An 18,431-nucleotide genomic window follows, 5' to 3' on the forward strand; every position below is an offset into this window, starting at 1 on the left:
CATGTGTGTGTGTGTCATTCAGTGGGTGAATGAGCAAGACAAAATATTTAAGTGCCCTCAATTCAATATTAGGAAGGAATTAGAGGTGGGTGATTTGGACAAAATCCATATTGTGATAAATGGACATTTTTTTGCGATAATAATACATCTGCGATAAATTATGAAAAAACAAATTGTGGGGAGGTGCTAGAATTGGGCAATATGGACAAAAAGTCATATTGTGATAAATGTAACCATCTTGTTGGATAACAAGAAATACTATGATAATACAGTTGAAGTCATACACTTAGGCAGGAGTCATTAAAACTGTTTTTCAACCACTCCACAAATTTCTTGTAAACAAACTATAGTTTTGGCAAGTCGGTTACAACATCTACTTTGTGCATGACACAAGTAATTTTTCCAACAATTGTTTACAGACAGATTATTTCACTTATAATTCACTGTAGGGTAGCCTAGTGGTTAGAGCATTGGACTAGAAACCGAAAGGTTGCAAGTTCATATCCCTGAGCTGACAAGGTACAAAACTGTTGTTCTGCCCCTGAATAGGTAGTTAACCCACTGTTCCTAGGCCTATAGAACATTTGTGAGCAGAAATGAAAATGCGTGTGCGAGCAAGGTCTCCAAACCTGACACCAAAATCCACCCAACTTATTGTGGGAAGCTTGTGGAAGGCTACCTGTAACATTTGACATGTTTTACAATTTAAAGGCAATGCTACCAAATACTAATTGAGTGTATGTAAACTTCTGACCCACTGGGATTGTGATGAATGAAATAAAAGCTGAAATAAATCATTCTCTCCTATTATTCTGACATTTCACATTCTTAAAATAAAGTGGGGATCCTAACTGACCTAAGACAGGGATTTTTTTACTAGGATTAAATGTCAAGAATTGTGAAAAAATGAGTTGAAATGTAATTGGCTAAGGTGTATGTAAACTCCTGACTTCAACTGTATGTATATTTTTGGGGGGATAGTTACTTTACATTACCGGCAGTGCTCTAGACACATTTTTATGACCTCCTTTCAGACAAATGCTAGGCATATTTTAGAAGTAATGTGCTCCATGCTTGGTTTGTGTGCTTCATCCCCCGAGTGTCTGGTCATGTCCTGTCTGTTTCCATTAGATCTGGTGGGGTCTGACCTGTACTGTTATTCCCAGTGTGGACATCTGGTTTACAGAGGGTCGAGCCTAGCACAACCCAGGCATGGAGTGTAGACTATTGTCTACACCAGTGGTCACCAACCTTTTCTGAGTCCAGATCACTTTCAAAGTCGAAATGCAAGCCGAGATCTACTGCTCAGGTCCTTTTTGCAACATTAACCAATTAAACATAGTTCTGTAGCAATGAGGTTTGTGCAGTAGACTATAGGCTCACTTTATATCGGCTATGCTTGAATTGCCTTGCCAATGTTGTTCTTCTCAAACCATTTTGAAATGATATGAAAAACCTTTAGGTATAGTCACGCAGGTGGTAATAAATAATTTGTTGTATGACTTGTGAGGCTGAGTGAGCATAATACTGTTTTGTTCTTACTGGACTGATGGCCTACATCCGATGGTCAGTCTGAGGGGAGGGGGAGAGCTGCCTGTCACCCGACTCACCGTCCCTCCGCTCTCCCTCCTTCCGCTGAGAGAAAGGAGACGGTCTTCCAGCTGACGGGATATTCAAGTCACACTGCATTATTTCTGCCTCATGCACCAATACATGTAGTTACTTCTATGACCAGAGGAAGTTAAATATTCCTTTATATTAAAAAAGACACAAGCTGCTAATAATAACAACACAAGCTTATTGGAACACTTTGCTGTAGTCATTCATTGCAGCTGCAGTGCTGGTGGTAGCGTGAGTGGAAGTAGGAAGAACGCACATTTTTTGATACTTTATAAAAGTGTTGCACAAAGTGTTGACAGTAAGAACTGAACTTACTCATATAAACAGCAGCTCGTTGCTGTATTCGTTGAGTCTCTCTAGTCAGGGTTTTAAAAGTTTTGAAATCTCACAGTATCAACTTTCCTGTCCATCCGAGGCCTCTTTTTACAGCCTATGGCTCGAGGGAACTGGTCAGACACAGTGATGTGAGCTATCTGATTGGCCAGCGGTAGGCCTATAGGTGAACTTGATTTGCTTTCTGGGCCTGCTGGGTAGGCGGAGTTCTACCTTCAGACACATGAAATAGTTCAAAATGGGAACGCTTTGCCTTCCCGGTACTAGGGCTGCTGAATCAAGTGCACCTACTGCAACACAAAACTAATACAAAAAAATAGGAGCGCAAGGCTTTATCGTTGTTGTTTTTTTACAGAAATGTTTGCTGATCGACTGGGAATGCCTTGGTTACGATCGCCCGGTTGGTGACCACCGGTCAACACTAATGAGAAGGAATAGCAAGAGGGAAGAGCAAAAGGACTGGCTGGGGAAAGAGCTAACCTGGGCAGGGCAGGGCAGGGTAGGGGTGAGCAGAGCTATCACAGGTAGAGAGCCAGGACTGGAGGGCTACAATGTCATAGAATGAATAGTTACGGTCAGAGATTCAACAGTCAAAGTCCGTTTTTTTTGGTCGAAGTTAATATTAAACAGTCACCTTCATTAAGAGTTGTTGCATCACACTGTCATACCATGACCTGCCAGTCAGGCTCTCATACCACCATATCATCTTGGTAATACATCTTTGTAACTCTGTACTACCAGCATGCCATAGCCATAACAGCATCATCACTGTCACACCAATGCCCACTCACCATCCCTATCACTGTAAGTAAACTAACACTTGGCTCACTCCACGGAACAAATTGTTGATTCAGTTCAGAACCAGAAGTTGGATTAAAAGTATATTTTAATGACCTTAATGAAGTTTTAAACACTATAGGGCACGGTGTACAGTGCCTTGCGAAAGTATTCGGCCCCCTTGAACTTTGCGACCTTTTGCCACATTTCAGGCCTCAAACATAAAGATATAAAATTGTATTTTTTTGTGAAGAATCAACAACAAGTGGGACACAATCATGAAGTGGAAGACATTTATTGGATATTTCAAACTTTTTTAACAAATCAAAAACTGAAAAATTGGGCGTGCAAAATTATTCAGCCCCCTTAAGTTAATACTTTGTAGCGCCACCTTTTGCTGCGATTACAGCTGTAAGTCGCTTGGGGTATGTCTCTATCAGTTTTGCACATCGAGAGACTGAAATGTTTTCCCATTCCTCCTTGCAAAACAGCTCGAGCTCAGTGAGGTTGGATGGAGAGCATTTGTGAACAGCAGTTTTCAGTTCTTTACACAGATTCTCGATTGGATTCAGGTCTGGACTTTGACTTGGCCATTCTAACACCTGGATATGTTTATTTTTGAACCATTCCATTGTAGATTTTGCTTTATGTTTTGGATCATTGTCTTGTTGGAAGACAAATCTCTGTCCCAGTCTCAGGTCTTTTGCAGACTCCATCAGGTTTTCTTCCAGAATGGTCCTGTATTTGGCTCCATCCATCTTCCCATCAATTTTAACCATCTTCCCTGTCCCTGCTGAAGAAAAGCAGGCCCAAACCATGATGCTGCCACCACCATGTTTGACAGTGGGGATGATGTGTTCAGGGTGATGAGCTGTGTTGCTTTTACGCCAAACATAACGTTTTGCATTGTTGCCAAAAAGTTCAATTTTGGTTTCATCTGACCAGAGCACCTTCTTCCACATGTTTGGTGTGTCTCCCAGGTGGCTTGTGGCAAACTTTTAACAACACTTTTTATGGATATCTTTAAGAAATGGCTTTCTTCTTGCCACTCTTCCATAAAGGCCAGATTTGTGCAATATACGACTGATTGTTGTCCTATGGACAGAGTCTCCCACCTCAGCTGTAGATCTCTGCAGTTCATCCAGAGTGATCATGGGCCTCTTGGCTGCATCTCTGATCAGTCTTCTCCTTGTATGAGCTGAAAGTTTAGAGGGACGGCCAGGTCTTGGTAGATTTGCAGTGGTCTGATACTCCTTCCATTTCAATATTATCGCTTGCACAGTGCTCCTTGGGATGTTTAAAGCTTGGGAAATCTTTTTGTATCCAAATCCGGCTTTAAACCTCTTCACAACAGTATCTCGGACCTGCCTGGTGTGTTCCTTGTTCTTCATGATGCTCTCTGCGCTTTTAACGGACCTCTGAGACTATCACAGTGCAGGTGCATTTATACGGAGACTTGATTACACACAGGTGGATTGTATTTATCATCATTAGTCATTTAGGTCAACATTGGATCATTCAGAGATCCTCACTGAACTTCTGGAGAGAGTTTGCTGCACTGAAAGTAAAGGGCCTGAATAATTTTGCACGCCCAATTTTTCAGTTTTTGATTTGTTAAAAAAAAGTTTGAAATATCCAATAAATGTCGTTCCACTTCATGATTGTGTCCCACTTGTTGTTGACTCTTCACAAAAAAATACAGTTTTATATCTTTATGTTTGAAGCCTGAAATGTGGCAAAAGGTCGCAAAGTTCAAGGGGGCCGAATACTTCAGCAACATAGTAGTGCTGGTTTCCAATGGTATCAATGGCAAAAAAAAACTTTTTGTTTGAATATAATAAAACACATTTACTTCATGGTAGTCAGTAAGGGGGGGGTTGGAATGTTCTGTTGGTCAGTCTCTCTTTCTGTCCACCTGCTCCTGACACCCCATTCTCCTTCTTGAACTCCCCTTTAAACCCAGCATCCCCTGGGGCATCTCCCCATCAGCTTAACCTTGTCATCACCCCACAGAGGATCATGACCTCAGCGCGCTCCCCCAAACACATCCCTAGCCCCGCGGCCCAGAGGAGGGCTCCGGTGATACCTGGGGGACCCCGTCTTCCTAAAAATTTGGCAGTCTCACACCTTCTCCCAGACTAAACAAACACACACACCTTGGCCAGCACCACAGACGGCTGCTGCTGCCCAGACGGTGGTGTCCCACAGGGGTTGTTGCTCGTCCCACTGCTTTCTGCAGCGCCATGAAGAAAATTTAAAAATAAAAAACAAAGGGAGGGAGCACTAAGAATGAGCTTTAGTGTGCCGTGGGGACCTTTTTAACACTGGGGTGGAGACATTCTAGAATGAACCCTAAAGGGCCTTTTGGAACAATGGAATTAGGGACATGTTGGAATGAAACGTGGGTTTGGTGTCCCCACTGTTCTGTGATCAGGTATAGCATGCAAGTGTTTGCTGGAGCACACAGGAATTCAGTCTGAGAGTAATGGACAAAGGTGACATATCAACCCAGGCATAACGTTTCCTGAAGAGGGGTGGTGGGGGTGGGGAGAGGAGAACAGTGAGGGAGTTAGTGTTATGGGATAGAGTCGCGTGTGGTGGTAGAGGGTTGAGAGTAAGTAAGAGTGTAGTAAAAAGAGCTGGACAACAGGGAGCAGAGAGGGCGAGACAGTGACAGTGAGGAAGAGTGGTGCAGATGTGGGGGAAGTTAGAGGGAATGGGGGTGCTGGGCTGGGGAGTGTTCCCTATGAGACACAACAGAGAGCTTTGGGTATGAAGTGGGTGTGAGAGGACAGGGTTGAGGGTCGGGGGGGGGGTCAGGGGACAGACTAGGGTGGAAATAGAAAAATACACGTTTCTTGGCCCAGCACTGCAATGGCCCGACTCTGTTCCCCTGGCCCTGTCACTCTCTCTCCCCTTAATAAGCAGATCTGGCACCGCCCAATATGATTTCAGGCCAGCAGCGCTATCACCTCTGGCATACTGTAACAGAATTACTTGTAGAATGCTCGTGAAATACTCTACTGACCAAAAGTATGTGGACATCTGCCAGTCGAACATCTCATTCCAAAATCATAGGAATTCATTGCTGCTATAACAGCCTCCACTCTTCTGGGAAGGCTTTCCACTAGATGTTGGAATATTGCTGCAGGGACTTGCTTCAATTCAGCCACACGAGCATTAGTGAGGTCACTGATGTTGGGCGAATAGACCTGGCTCACAGTCTGCGTTCCAATTCATCCCAAAAGTGTTCGATGGGGTTGAGGTCATGGCTCTTTGCAGGCCAGTCAAGTTATTCCACACCGATCTCAACAAACCATTTCTGTATGGACCTCGCTTTGTGCACGGGGGCATTCTCATGCTGAAACAGGAAAGGGCTTTCCCCAAACTGTTGCCACAAAGTTGGAAGCACAGAATCGTCTAGAATGTCATTGTATGGGTTCGATCCCAGGCTGTGTAACATTCGGCCGTGACCGGGAGACTCATGAGGTGGCGCACAATTGGCCCAGCATTGTCTGGGTTAAGGGATGTTTGGCCAGTCAGGACTTCCTTGTCCCATCGCGCTCTAGCGACTCCTTGTGGCGGGCCGGGTGCCTGCAAGCTGACTACGGTCGCCAGTTGGACGATGCTTCCTCCGACACATTGGTGCGGCTGGCTTCCGGGTTCAGTGAGCAGTGTGTCAAGGAGCAGTGCTGCTTGGCAGGGTTGTGTTTCGGAGGACGCATGGCTCTCGACCTTCGCCTCCCCTGAGTCCGCAGGGGAGTTGCAGCGATGGGACAAAACTGTAATTACCAAATGGGTATCATGAAATTGTGGAGAAAAAGGGGTAACATTTTTAAAAAGAATGTCATTGTATGCTGTAGCACTAAGCTTTCCCTTCACTGGGCCTAGCCCGAACCATGAAAAACAGCCCCAGACCATTATTCCTCCTCCACCAAACTTTATAGTTGGCACTATGGATTTAGGCAGGTAAGGTTCTCCTGGCATCTGCCAAACGCAGATTCATCCGTCAGACTGCCAGATGGTGAAGCGTGATTCATCACTCCAGAGAATGCGTTTCCACTGCTCCATGGTCCAATGGCGGCGAGCTTTACACCACTCTAGCCGACGCTTGGCATTGCACATGGTGAACTTAGGCTTGTGTGCAGCTGCTCGGCCATGGAATCCCCTTTCATGAAGCTCCCGATGTACAGTTATTGTGCGGACGTTGCTTCCAGAGGCAGTTTGGAACTCGGTAGTGAGTGTCGCAACCGAAGACAGATCATTTTTACGTTCTACGTTCTTCAGCACTTGGCGGTCCTGTTCTGTGACCTTGTGTGACCAACCACTTCATGGCTGAGCCATCGTTGCTCCTAGATGTTTCCACTTCACAATAGCAGCACTTACAGTTGACCAGGACAGCTCTAACAGGGCAGATATTTGACGAACTGACTTGTTGGAAAGGTGGCATCCTATGACGGTGCCACGTTGAAAGTCACTGAGCTCTTCAGTAAGGCCATTCTCCTGCCAATATTTGTCTATGGAGATTGCATGGCTGTGTGCTCAATGTTATACACCTGTCAGCAATGGGTGTGGCTGAAATTGCCGAATCCACTCATTTGAAACGGTGTCCACATACTTTTGTATGGTGTAATGTCCCTTTGAAGAGAAATGCTGATTATTTTTTTGACATATCAAAAATCCACATTCACATGATCAAATGACACAGTAATCCCATAGAATGTAATCTGTTAACATGAACAAGGTCACAAAAATGACTACAATTTGACTTGGTAAGCTTTCAGAGTGTCTATGGTGTTTTTTTTATGCGTCTTGAGGTAAGGGCAATCACTGCCAAATGACATTCTTGGAGCTGTTGTCATTCACTGTTAAGACATTCATTATTCATAGGGGAGTGCAGAAAACATCATGTTGGGTTGAGTGTGGAGGAGTCCTGCTTATAGAGCTAATGAAACAGAAATCACAAATATTGCTGCTGCAGTAAGATGGCGCCAAAGAGGATGGTTGCCATTTCATGGGCTCTTAACCTCTTCAACCTATGGGGGCGCTATGTCATTATTGGATAAAAAGACGTGCCCGTTTTAAGCGCAATATTTTGTCACGAAAAGATGCTCGACTATGCATGGACTTGACAGCCTTGGAAAGACAAAACTTTTCCAAAACTGCAAAGATATTATCTGTGAGTGCCCCAGAACTAATGCTATAGGCGAAACCAAGATGAAACTTCAAACAGGAAATGAAAAGGATTTTTGACGCTGTGTTTACTAACGTCTCCTCATATGGCTGTGAATATGCTGTGAACGAGCTTATGCGCTCTGCCATTCATCCAAGATGTCTGCAGCATTGTGGCGTATTTGTAGGCATATCATTGGAAGATTGGCCATAAGAGACTACATTTGCCAGGGGGCCATCCGGTGGCCTTTGTCTAAATTGGTGCGTAATTCCCAGTGGCATTCATTTTACCTTTTGATACAGAAGGAGAAGGATACTTCCAGGAACGATACATCATTGAAGAGATATGTGAAAAACACCTTGAGGATTGGTTCTAAACAACGTTTGCCATGTTTCAGTCGATATTATGGAGTTAATTTGGAAAATTGTTTGGCGTTTGGATAACTGAATTTTCGTTTTTTTTTGGTAGCCAAACGTGACGCACCAAACGGACCGATTTCTCCTACACAAAAAATAATTCAGGAAAAACTGAACATTTGCTATCTAACTGAGAGTCTCCTCATTGAAAACATCCGAAGTTCTTCAAAGGTAAATGATTTATTGAATGTTTTTGCTGGTTTTTGTGAAAATGTTGCCTGCTAATGCTAACGCTAAATGCTAATGCTAAATGCTAACGCTAAATGCTAAATGCTAGTTTGCTATGGTAGAGAAGCATATTTTTTTAAATCTGAGATGACAGTGTTGTTAACAAAAGGCTAAGCATGAGAGCTAGCATATTGATTTAATTTCATTTGCGATTTTCATGAATAGTTAACGTTGCGTTATGGTATTGAGCTTGAGGCTATGATTACGCTACCGGATCCGGCATGGCTCGACGCAAGAAGTTAACCAAACGTGCTATTATGTTTTTTATTTTTTATTTGTTGAAACTTATTTTGTACATGATGTGGCTGCTACCGTCTCTTATGACAGAAAAGAGCTTCTGGACATCAGAACAGCGATTACTCAACTTGAACTGGACGAAGAATTTCTCTTTAGTCGGACGAGAGGGATTTCCTCCAGACACCCGGTCGCGGAAAGAGATTGGGGTGTCTTGTGAGGATCCGCCGACGAGTGGCTAATCTGCCCTTGCCATCCGTACTACTGGCCAATGTACAATCGCTGGAAAATAAATTGGATGAGCTAAAAGCACATATATCCAACGAACCAGACATTAAAAACTGTAATATCTTATGTTTAACCGAGTCGTGGCTGAACAACGACATGATTAACATACAGCTGGTGGGTTACACACTGCATCGGCAGGATAGAACAGCAGCCTCTGGTAAGACAAGGGCTAGGGGTCTATGTATATTTGTAAACAACAGCTGGTGCACGATATCTAAGGAAGTCTCGAGGTTTTGCTCGCCTTAGGTAGAGTATCTCATGATAAGCTGTAGACCCCACTATCTACCTAGAGAGTTTTCAGCTGTATTTTTCGTAGATATCTACATACCACCACAGACCGATGCTGGCACTAAGACTGCACTCAATGAGCTGTATACCGCCATAAGCAAACAGGAAAATGCTTATCCAGAGGCGGTGGTCCTAGTGGCCAGGGACTTTAATGACGGGAAACTTAAATCTGTTTTACCTAATTTCTATCATCATGTCAAATGTGCAACCAGAGGGAAAAACATTCAAGATCTCCTTTACTCCACACACAGAGATGCATACAAAGCTGACCTCCATTTGCAAATCTGACCACAATTCTATCTTCCTGATTCTGACAAGCAAAAATTAAAGGTGGAAGCACCAGTGACTCGGTCAATAAAAAAGTGGTAAGATGAAGCAGATGCTAAACTACAGGACTGTTTTGCTAGAACAGATTGGAATATGTCCCGGGATTCTTCCGATGGCATTGAGGAGTAGACCACATCAGTCACTGGCATCATCAATAAGTGCATCGATGAAGTCATCCCCACAGTGACTGTACGTACATACCCAACCAGAAGCCATGGATTACAGGCAACATCCGCACTGAGCTGAAGAGTAGAGCTGCTGCTATCAAGGAGCGGGACTCTAACCCGGAAGCTTATAAGTAATCCCGCAATGCCCTCTGACGAACCATCAAACAGGCAAAGCATCAATACAGGACTAAGATTGAATCATATTACACCGGCTCCGACGCTCGTTGAATGTGGCAGGGACTGCAAACTATTACAGACTACAAAGGGAAACACTGCTGATAGCTGCCCAGTGACATGAGCCTACCAGACTTCTATGCTCGCTTCGAGGCAAGTAACACCGAAACATGCATGAGAGCACCAGCTGTTCCGGAAGTCTGTGTGATCACACTCTTTGCAGCCGATGTGAGTAAGACCTTTAAACAGGTCAACATTCACAAGGCCGCAGGGCCAGACGGATTACCAGGACGTGTACTCAGAGCATGCGCTGATCAATTGGCAAGTGTCTTCACTGACATTTTCAACCTTTCCCTGTCCGAGTCTATAATACCAACACGTTTCAAGCAGATCACACTGCCCTTTCACACCTGGACAAAAGGAACACCTATGTGAGAATGCTATTCATTAACTACAGCTCAGCATTAAACACCATAGTGCCATCAAAGCTCATCACTAAGCTAAGGACCCTGGGACTAAACATCTCCCTCTGAAACTGGATTCTGGACATCCTGATAAGCGTAGGTAACAACTCATCCGCCAACCTAATCCTTAACATGGGGGCCCCTCAGGGGTGCGTGCTCAGTCCCCTCCTGTACTTCCTGTTCACTCATGACTGCACGGCTAGGCACGACTCCAACACCATCATTAAGTTTGCCGATGACACAACAGTGGTAGGCCTGATCACCGACAACGACAAGACAGCATATAATGAGGAGGTTAGAGACCTGGCTGTGTGGTGGTGCCAGGACAACAACCTCTCCCTCAATGTGATCAAGACAAAGGAGATAATTGTGGACTACAGGACAAGGAGGACCGAGCACACCCCCATTCTCATCAACGGGGCTGTAGTAGAACAGTTTGAGAGCTTCAAGTTCTTCTGTGTCCACTTCACCAACAAACTAACATGGTCCAAGCACACCAAGACAGTCGTAAAGAGGGTACCACAAAACCTATTCCCCCTCAGGAGACGGAAAAGATTTGGCATGGGTCCTCAGATCTTCAAAGTTTCTACAGCTTCACCATCGAGAGCATCCTGCCTGGTTGCATCACCGCCACGTATGGCAACTGCTCGGCCTCTGACCGCAAGGCACTACAGAGAATAGTGCATACGACCCAGTATATCACTGGGTCCAAGCTTCCTGCCATCAAGAATCTCTATACCAGGCGGTGTCAGAGGAAGGCCCTAAAAATGGTCAAAGATTCGAGCCACCCCAGTCAAAGACTATTCTCTCTGCTACCGCACGGCAAGCAATACCGGAAAGCCAAGTCTAGGTCCAAGAGGCTTCTAAACAGCTTCCACCCACAAGCCATAAGACTACTGAACATCTAATCAAATGGCTACCCAGACTATTTGCATTGCTCCCCCTCACGCTTTTAAGCTACTGCTACTCTCTGTTATTATCTATGCTTACGTCCCTTTAATAACTCTACCAAAATGTTTACAATACCGTTCAAAAGTTTGGGGTCATTTCGAAATGTCATTGTTTTTAAAAGAAAATAACATCAAATTGATCAGAAATACAGTGTAGACATTGTTAATGTTGTAAATGACTATTGATAGCTGGTAATGGCTGATTTGTTATGGAATATCTACTGTACATAGGCGTACAGAAATCCCTTTATCAACAACCATCACTCCTGGGTTCTAATGGCACATTGTGTTAGCTAATCAAAGTTTATCATTTTAAAAACCTAATTGATCATTAGAAAATAATTTTGCAATTATGTTAGCACAGCTGAACACTGTTGTGCTGATTAAAGAATCAATAAAACTGGCCTTTAGACTAGTTGAGTATGTGGAGAATCAGCGTTTGTGGATTCGACTACAGGCTCAAAATGGCCAGAAACAAAGAACTTTCTTCTGAAACTCATCAGTTTATTCTTGTTCTGAGAAATTAAGGCTATTCCATGCAAGAAATGACCAAGAAACTGAAGATCTCCTTCTACTCTGTGTAGTACTCCCTTCACAGAACAGCGCAAACTGTCTCTAACCAGAAATAGAATAGAAAGAGGAGTGGGAGGCCCCGGTGCACAACTGACAAGCACATTAGATTGTCTAGTTTGAGAAACAGATGCCTCACACGTCCTCAACTGGAAGCTTCAATAAATAGTACCCGCAAAACACCAGTCTCAAAGTCAACAGTGAAGAGGTGACTCCGGGATGCTATCCTTCTAGGCAGAGTTGCAAAAAAAAAGCCATATCTCAGACTGGCCAATAACAAGAAAAGATTAAGATGGGCAAAAGACCACAGACACTGGACAGAGGAAGAAAAACTGAAAAGATTCTGGAGGAGTGCTTGACGCCACCTGTCAAGCATGGTGGAGGCAATGTGATGGTCTGGGGATGCTTTTGTGGTGGTAAAGTGGGAGATTTGTACAGGGTAAAAGGGATCTTGAAGAAGGAAGGCTATCACTCCATTTTGCAACGCCATGCCATATCGTGTGAACTGCGTTTAATTGGAGTCAATTTCCTCCTACAACAGGAAAATGACCCGAAGCACAGCTCCAAACTATGCAATAACTATTTAGGAAAGAAGCAGTCAGCTGATATTCTGTCTGAAATGGAGTGGCCAACACAGTCACCGGATCTCAACCCTATTGAACTGTTGTGGGAACATCTTGACCGTATGGTACGTAAGAAGTGCCCATCAAGCCAATTCAACTTGTGGGAGGTGCTTCAGAAAGCATGGGGTGAAATCTCTTTAGATTACCTCAACAAATTGACAACTAGAATGCCAAAGGTCTGCAAGGATTTTTGCTGCAAATGGAGGATTCTTTGACGAAAGCAAAGTTTGAAGGACACAATTATTATTTCAATTAAAAATCATTATTTATAATCTTGTCAACGTCTTGACTATAGTTCCTATTCATTTTGCAACTAAGTGACCCCAAACTTTTGAACGGTAGTGTATATTACCTCAATTACTTCGACTAACCGGTGCCCCCCCACATTGACTCTGTACCGGTACCCCCAGTATATAGCCTCGCTACTTTTATTTTACTGCTGCTCTTTAATTATTGAATTTCTTATTTGTTTGGGTATTTTTCTTAAAACTTCATTGTTGGATAAGGGCTTGTAAGTAAGCATTTCACTGTGACAAATACAATTTTATTTAATGTTTTATTTGATTTGAGATTCAGTGCACTGTAAAGTCTGTTGAGCAATGTAGGGTTGGGGATGGGTTGCATTTGGCATTATGTAACTCCACAAGAACATTTCACCCTCATCTTCACTTGTGTAAGCAGCAAGTCATCTGGTGTATTCAGGCAGCACACACATCTAGCCTTAATGTAGTCAAATCTCATTTGAACTCTCTCTTTTCTCCATCTGCAATGCTGAGAACATTACAGCAACTTCGGAGAGAACAGAGATGAAGAATGAATCAAAGGAACTTTTTAAGATAGCATTAGGGAAAGATTTGTTGAAAATGGGAGAAAATGTCCTCACTTCGGGGATTATAAATAGTCATACGGAAAATGACTAATTCATGTGTTGCTTTCAAATGTTTTGTAAACATAAATAAATAGAAAATATTATTATGCTACTTGTCAAAAAGAGACCCAGAATGGTGAAGAGAGGGAGAGAGCAAGACAGGATGAGAGAGAGAGAGAGCAAGACAGGATGAGAGAGAGAAAGAGACCCAGAATGGTTAAGAGAGGGAGAGAGCGAGACAGGGAGAGAGCGAGACAGGATGAGAGAGAGAGAGAGAGAGAGACCCAGAATGGTGAAGAGAGGGAGAGAGCGAGACAGGATGAGAAGGAGAGAGAGATAAATAGGTCTGGATATACAGTGTACAAAACATTAGGAACACCTTGCTAATGAGTTGCACCCCTTTTGCCCTCAGAACAGCCTCCATTCGTCTTCAAGGTGTCAAAAGCGTTCCACAGGGATGCTGGCCCATGTTGACGCCAATGCTTCCCACAGTTGAGTCAAGTTGGCTGGATGTCCTTTGGGTGGTGGACCATTCTTGATGCGCATGGGAACGTGGAAAACCCAGCTGTTCTTCACACACTCTGACTGGTGTGCCTGGCTCCTACTACCATACCCCATTCAAAGGCACTTAAATTGTGTGTCTTGCCTATTTAAACTCTGAATGGCACACATACACAATGCATGTCTCAATTGTCTCAAGGTCTAAACATACTTCTTACCCTGTCTCCTCCAGTTCACCTACACTGATTGAAGTGGATTTAACAGTTGACATCAATAAGGGATCATAACTTTCAACTGGTCAGTCTATGTCATGGAAAGTGCAGTTGTTCCTAATGTTTTGTACACTCAGTGTAGAACGATAATGAAGAGAGTAGACCCCACTCTCAGTCGCATTAAATTTGCATGGTCCTTCCAACATGATGACAATTGAATGATGAGTATTCGCACAGACCAGACAATTGAATGATGTTTCTATAATAATTTCTACAAAGTTGCAAGATAACAATGTATGGTAAATCCAATCAATAGACCATCACAAAAGTTATTCTATTAAAACTGAGTACTGAAGAATTCCCATCCATGCTTACACAGTCATTGTAAGTATATGTATGGGTGTGTATAAATTGTATAATAAATATAATATATAATACATTTCTAGTTATTGGGGGGGGGGGGGGGAGTTCTCCATTAACAACACCTTATTCTTTAATAATGATTTTTTTGTCTTCCTTTAGTTTCCTCCCCTTTTGTGCGTATTCATATACCTTACTGTCAAGGGATAATATACAAAATGATGTTGACACTAGCACACACAGTGCATTTGAAAAGTATTCAGATCCTTTTTCCACATTTTGTTACATTACAACCATATTCTAAAATGGATTAAAATGTATATTTTCCTTATCAATCTACACACAATATCCCATAATGACCAAAAAAAACAGATTTATAGGCATTTTTTAAATGTATAAAAAATATAAAAATTAACTGAAATATAACATTAACATAAGTATTCAGACCGTTTACTCAATACTTTGTGGAAGCACCTTTGGCAGCGATTACAGCCTCAAGTCTTTTTTGGGTATGACGCTACAAGCTTGGCACACCTGTATTTGGGGAGCTTCTCCCATTCTTCTCTCCAGATCCTCTCAAGCTCTGTCATGTTGGATGGGGAGCGTTGCTGCACAGCTATTTTCAGGTTTCTTCAGAGATGTTCTATCGGATTCAAGTCCGGGATCTGGCTGTGCTACTCAAGGACATTCAGAGACTTGTCCCAAAGCCACACCTGCGTTGCCTTGGCTGTGTGTTTAGGATCGTTGTCCTGTTGGAAGGTGAACCTTCACCCCAGTCTGAGATCCTGAGCGCTCTGGAACAAGTTTTCATCAGGACAGCTCTGTACTTTGCTCCATTCATCTTTCCCTCCATCCTGACGAGTCTCCCAGTCCCTGCCGCTGAAAAACATATCCACAGCATGATGCTGCCACCACCATGCTTCACTGTAGGGATTGTGTCAGGTTTCCTCCAGCCGTGACTGTTGGAATTCAGGTCAAAGTGTTCAATCTTGGTTTCACCAGACCAGAGAATCTTGTTTCTCATGGTCTGAGAGTCGTTAGGTGCATTTTGGCAAACTCCAAGCGGGCTGTCATGTGCCTTTTACTGAGGAGTGGCTTCCATCTGGCCACTACCATAAATGCCTGATTGGTGGAGTGCTGCAGAGATGGTTGTCCTTCTGGAAGGTTATCCCATCTCCACAGAGGAACTCTATAGCTCTGTCAGAGTGACCATTGGGTTTTTGCTCACTTCTCTGGCCAAGCCCCTTCTCCCCCGATCGCTCAGGTTGCCGGGCGGCCAGCTCTAGGGAGAGTCTTGGTGGTTCCAAACGTCTTCCATTTAAGAATGATGGAGGCCACTTTGTTCTTGGGGACCTTCAATGATGCAGAAATGTTTTGGTATCCTTCCCCAGATCTGTGTCTCGTCACAATCCTGTCTCGGAGCTCTACGGACAATTATTTCGATCTCATGGCATGGTTTTTGCTCTGACATGCACTGTCAACTGTGGTACCTTATATAGACAGGTGTTTCCCTTTCCAAATCATGTCCAATCAATTGAATTTACTACAGGTGGACTCCAATTAAGTTGTAGAAACATCTCAAGGATGATCAATGGAAAGAGTTAAATTTCAAGTCTAATAGCAAAGGGTCTGAATACTTATGTAAATAAGTTTGCCATTTGCAAAAATGTCTAAAAACTTGTTTTCGCATCGTCATTATGGTGTATTGTGTGTAGCTTGCTGAGGAAAATGTTTTATTTAATCCATTTTAAAAGAAGGCTGTAACGTAACAAAATGTGGAAAAAGTCAAGGGGTCTGAATACTTTCCTATGGCACTGTATAAGCATCCTGATGTCATTAGCTTTGAGATACCGAGTCAGATCTGCCCATGTCACTGATTTATGTGGGCAAAGCTGATGGCATCTCTTTGTAAAACCATACTAACATTATGAATGCTACTATATTAGGAATTACTATGTCTATTTACTGTGCAGATACCTGCTAACCAACAAGGGTCAACAATAAAGAATTGATCCCAAAAATAAATCATGGAAAATAAGAGAGTGAAAAGAGTGGAAAAGCGCAGAATTTAAAAGAACAATCAAAACAGATAGAAAATGCTGAATAGACCTGGGACTCACGTAAACACTCGTTGGCCTCACGGGTGCTGGCCCTCTGCCACGGCCGGTCGCAGTGGAAGGGCTTGCAGTGGTCGCACTCGGGCCCCTCCGTGTTGTGTTTACAGTCGCACACCAGCTTGCCCTCCTTGTCCTTGAGGCAGCGTGAGGCGTGCCCGTTGCACTTACACCTCCCGCCCACCTGGAAGTCCCCCACCGCGTAGAAGTACGCCGGCAGAGACGTGGACGGTACCATTGGGTCCTCGTCCGGCTGGCCTCCCCCGCCTATCCCTGCCCCTTCTCCTGTCCCTATTTCGCGGGGCAGCTGTGGCCGGCTGAAGACCACACGGATGTCGGTGACTGATACCCAGTCCTGGAGCACAGGGCTGTTGTCAAAGTCTTTCCCGGAGGGCCGCCCGTCCAGAGTGCTGAAGGCAATGAGCCCTCCGGAAAGTGGGTAGAGGTCAGTGTGGCCATCGGTACAAAGGGCCTCCTGCTCATTCTGCTTTGTGATGGCCGCCTTGTTAGGCCGGTTGTACATGCGCCGGCACTGGGACGAATAGTACTGGTAAGGCGTCCAGCTCTTGCCATAGTCCATGCTCTTGTAGATTGCCAATGACTCTGGGCGGGGCGAGCAGAACTGCAAGCTGACGTAGGTGATCTCAAACTTCTTTCCCAGCGACAGGGTGAGGTTGACGTTGTTTGGCGAGGTGTGCAGATTCTCCGACTGCCAGCAGGTGAGGTTGTGGGCCGAGTTGAGGTCGGTGAGGTAGGAGGGCGGGTGGGCACGCCATGGGTCCGCTGCGTCGCAGATCTGGCAGGTGCGCACTGAAGGCCGCTCCTCACCGTGCTCCACCATGCTACAAGAGCGCGACGACGTCGGCCAGCCGCACACGCTGGACACGGCCACCTCCTTGCCAAAGGCGGCGTTGATGAACTCGGGGATGCAGCGGCGGGCGGCGCCTGCGTCATCGTAGCAGGGATCTGGGGGTATCTGTTGCCCAGCAAAGGGGTTGGCGGCACCGTGGGGGGAGGCGGGGGAGGCAGAGCGTGCCAGGAGGCACAGTCCCAGCAAGCACCTCCAGGCTTCCCTCATTCTGCAGAGTGTCTATGCGAGGGAGTGTGTGTGTGTGAGGGGGAGTGGAAGGAGAGAATCCCAGCTCACAGACCCTTCCTTTAGGGTGACCGTGACCACCGCAATCTGTGCCAAGAGAGAGAAAAGCAAGAAAAAGATCAGTGCCATCGTGGCCATAAAAGGATTCAAAGCAACAAGCAACATTTTTGACACGCTTATTGATGAAAATATTCACAGTTCCGTAATGTAGTTATTCTCATGTCATTGTTGACACGTCCATTTGTCCCAAACACATCCAGTCATCCTATTGTCGTCAATTCAATCCTACTATATGCGCAAGCTTACTCATATCAGCTACATTTCAAAACACCTCAGAACCTTATGATGAGTAATGGAGTGTTTTCATTAACTAAAACCTTGCAAAAGGGAGAAAGAGAGAGAGAGGAGAGATAGGAGAAGGAGGAGAGAGAGAGTGAGAGAAGGAAAGAGAAGAGAGAGATGGGGGAAGAGAGAGTAAGAGAAGGAGAAAGAGAATAACCATATAAAGAGAGACGTTAGGGGCCGGATTGGAGCGACTGTGCTCTGAATTTCAATGGCGCCACTCTTTCAGCACCTCCATTCAGTTCGTGGCAAGGCATTGTGGTCATGCTTCAGTGGTGCACGCGTCAGAAGTCACCCAATAATCCC

General features: G+C 44.5%; 1 protein-coding gene across 1 annotated transcript in view; it reads right to left on the minus strand.

Annotated features, from left to right (window-relative positions):
* LOC115117009 (netrin-3-like) overlaps positions 1 to 17,893 on the minus strand; it is a 69,597-nt gene extending 51,704 nt beyond the window's left edge. Inside the window, exon 1 of the mRNA XM_029645459.2 lies at positions 16,694 to 17,893. Within this exon, the coding sequence (XP_029501319.2) occupies positions 16,694 to 17,765 (1,072 nt within the window). The 5' untranslated portion in view covers positions 17,766 to 17,893. The remainder of the gene's footprint in view (positions 1 to 16,693) is intronic.
* Between the last annotated feature and the right edge of the window lie 538 nt (positions 17,894 to 18,431).

The sequence above is a fragment of the Oncorhynchus nerka genome, linkage group LG16, assembly GCF_034236695.1.
Source record: "Oncorhynchus nerka isolate Pitt River linkage group LG16, Oner_Uvic_2.0, whole genome shotgun sequence".
Lineage (NCBI taxonomy): Eukaryota > Metazoa > Chordata > Actinopteri > Salmoniformes > Salmonidae > Oncorhynchus > Oncorhynchus nerka.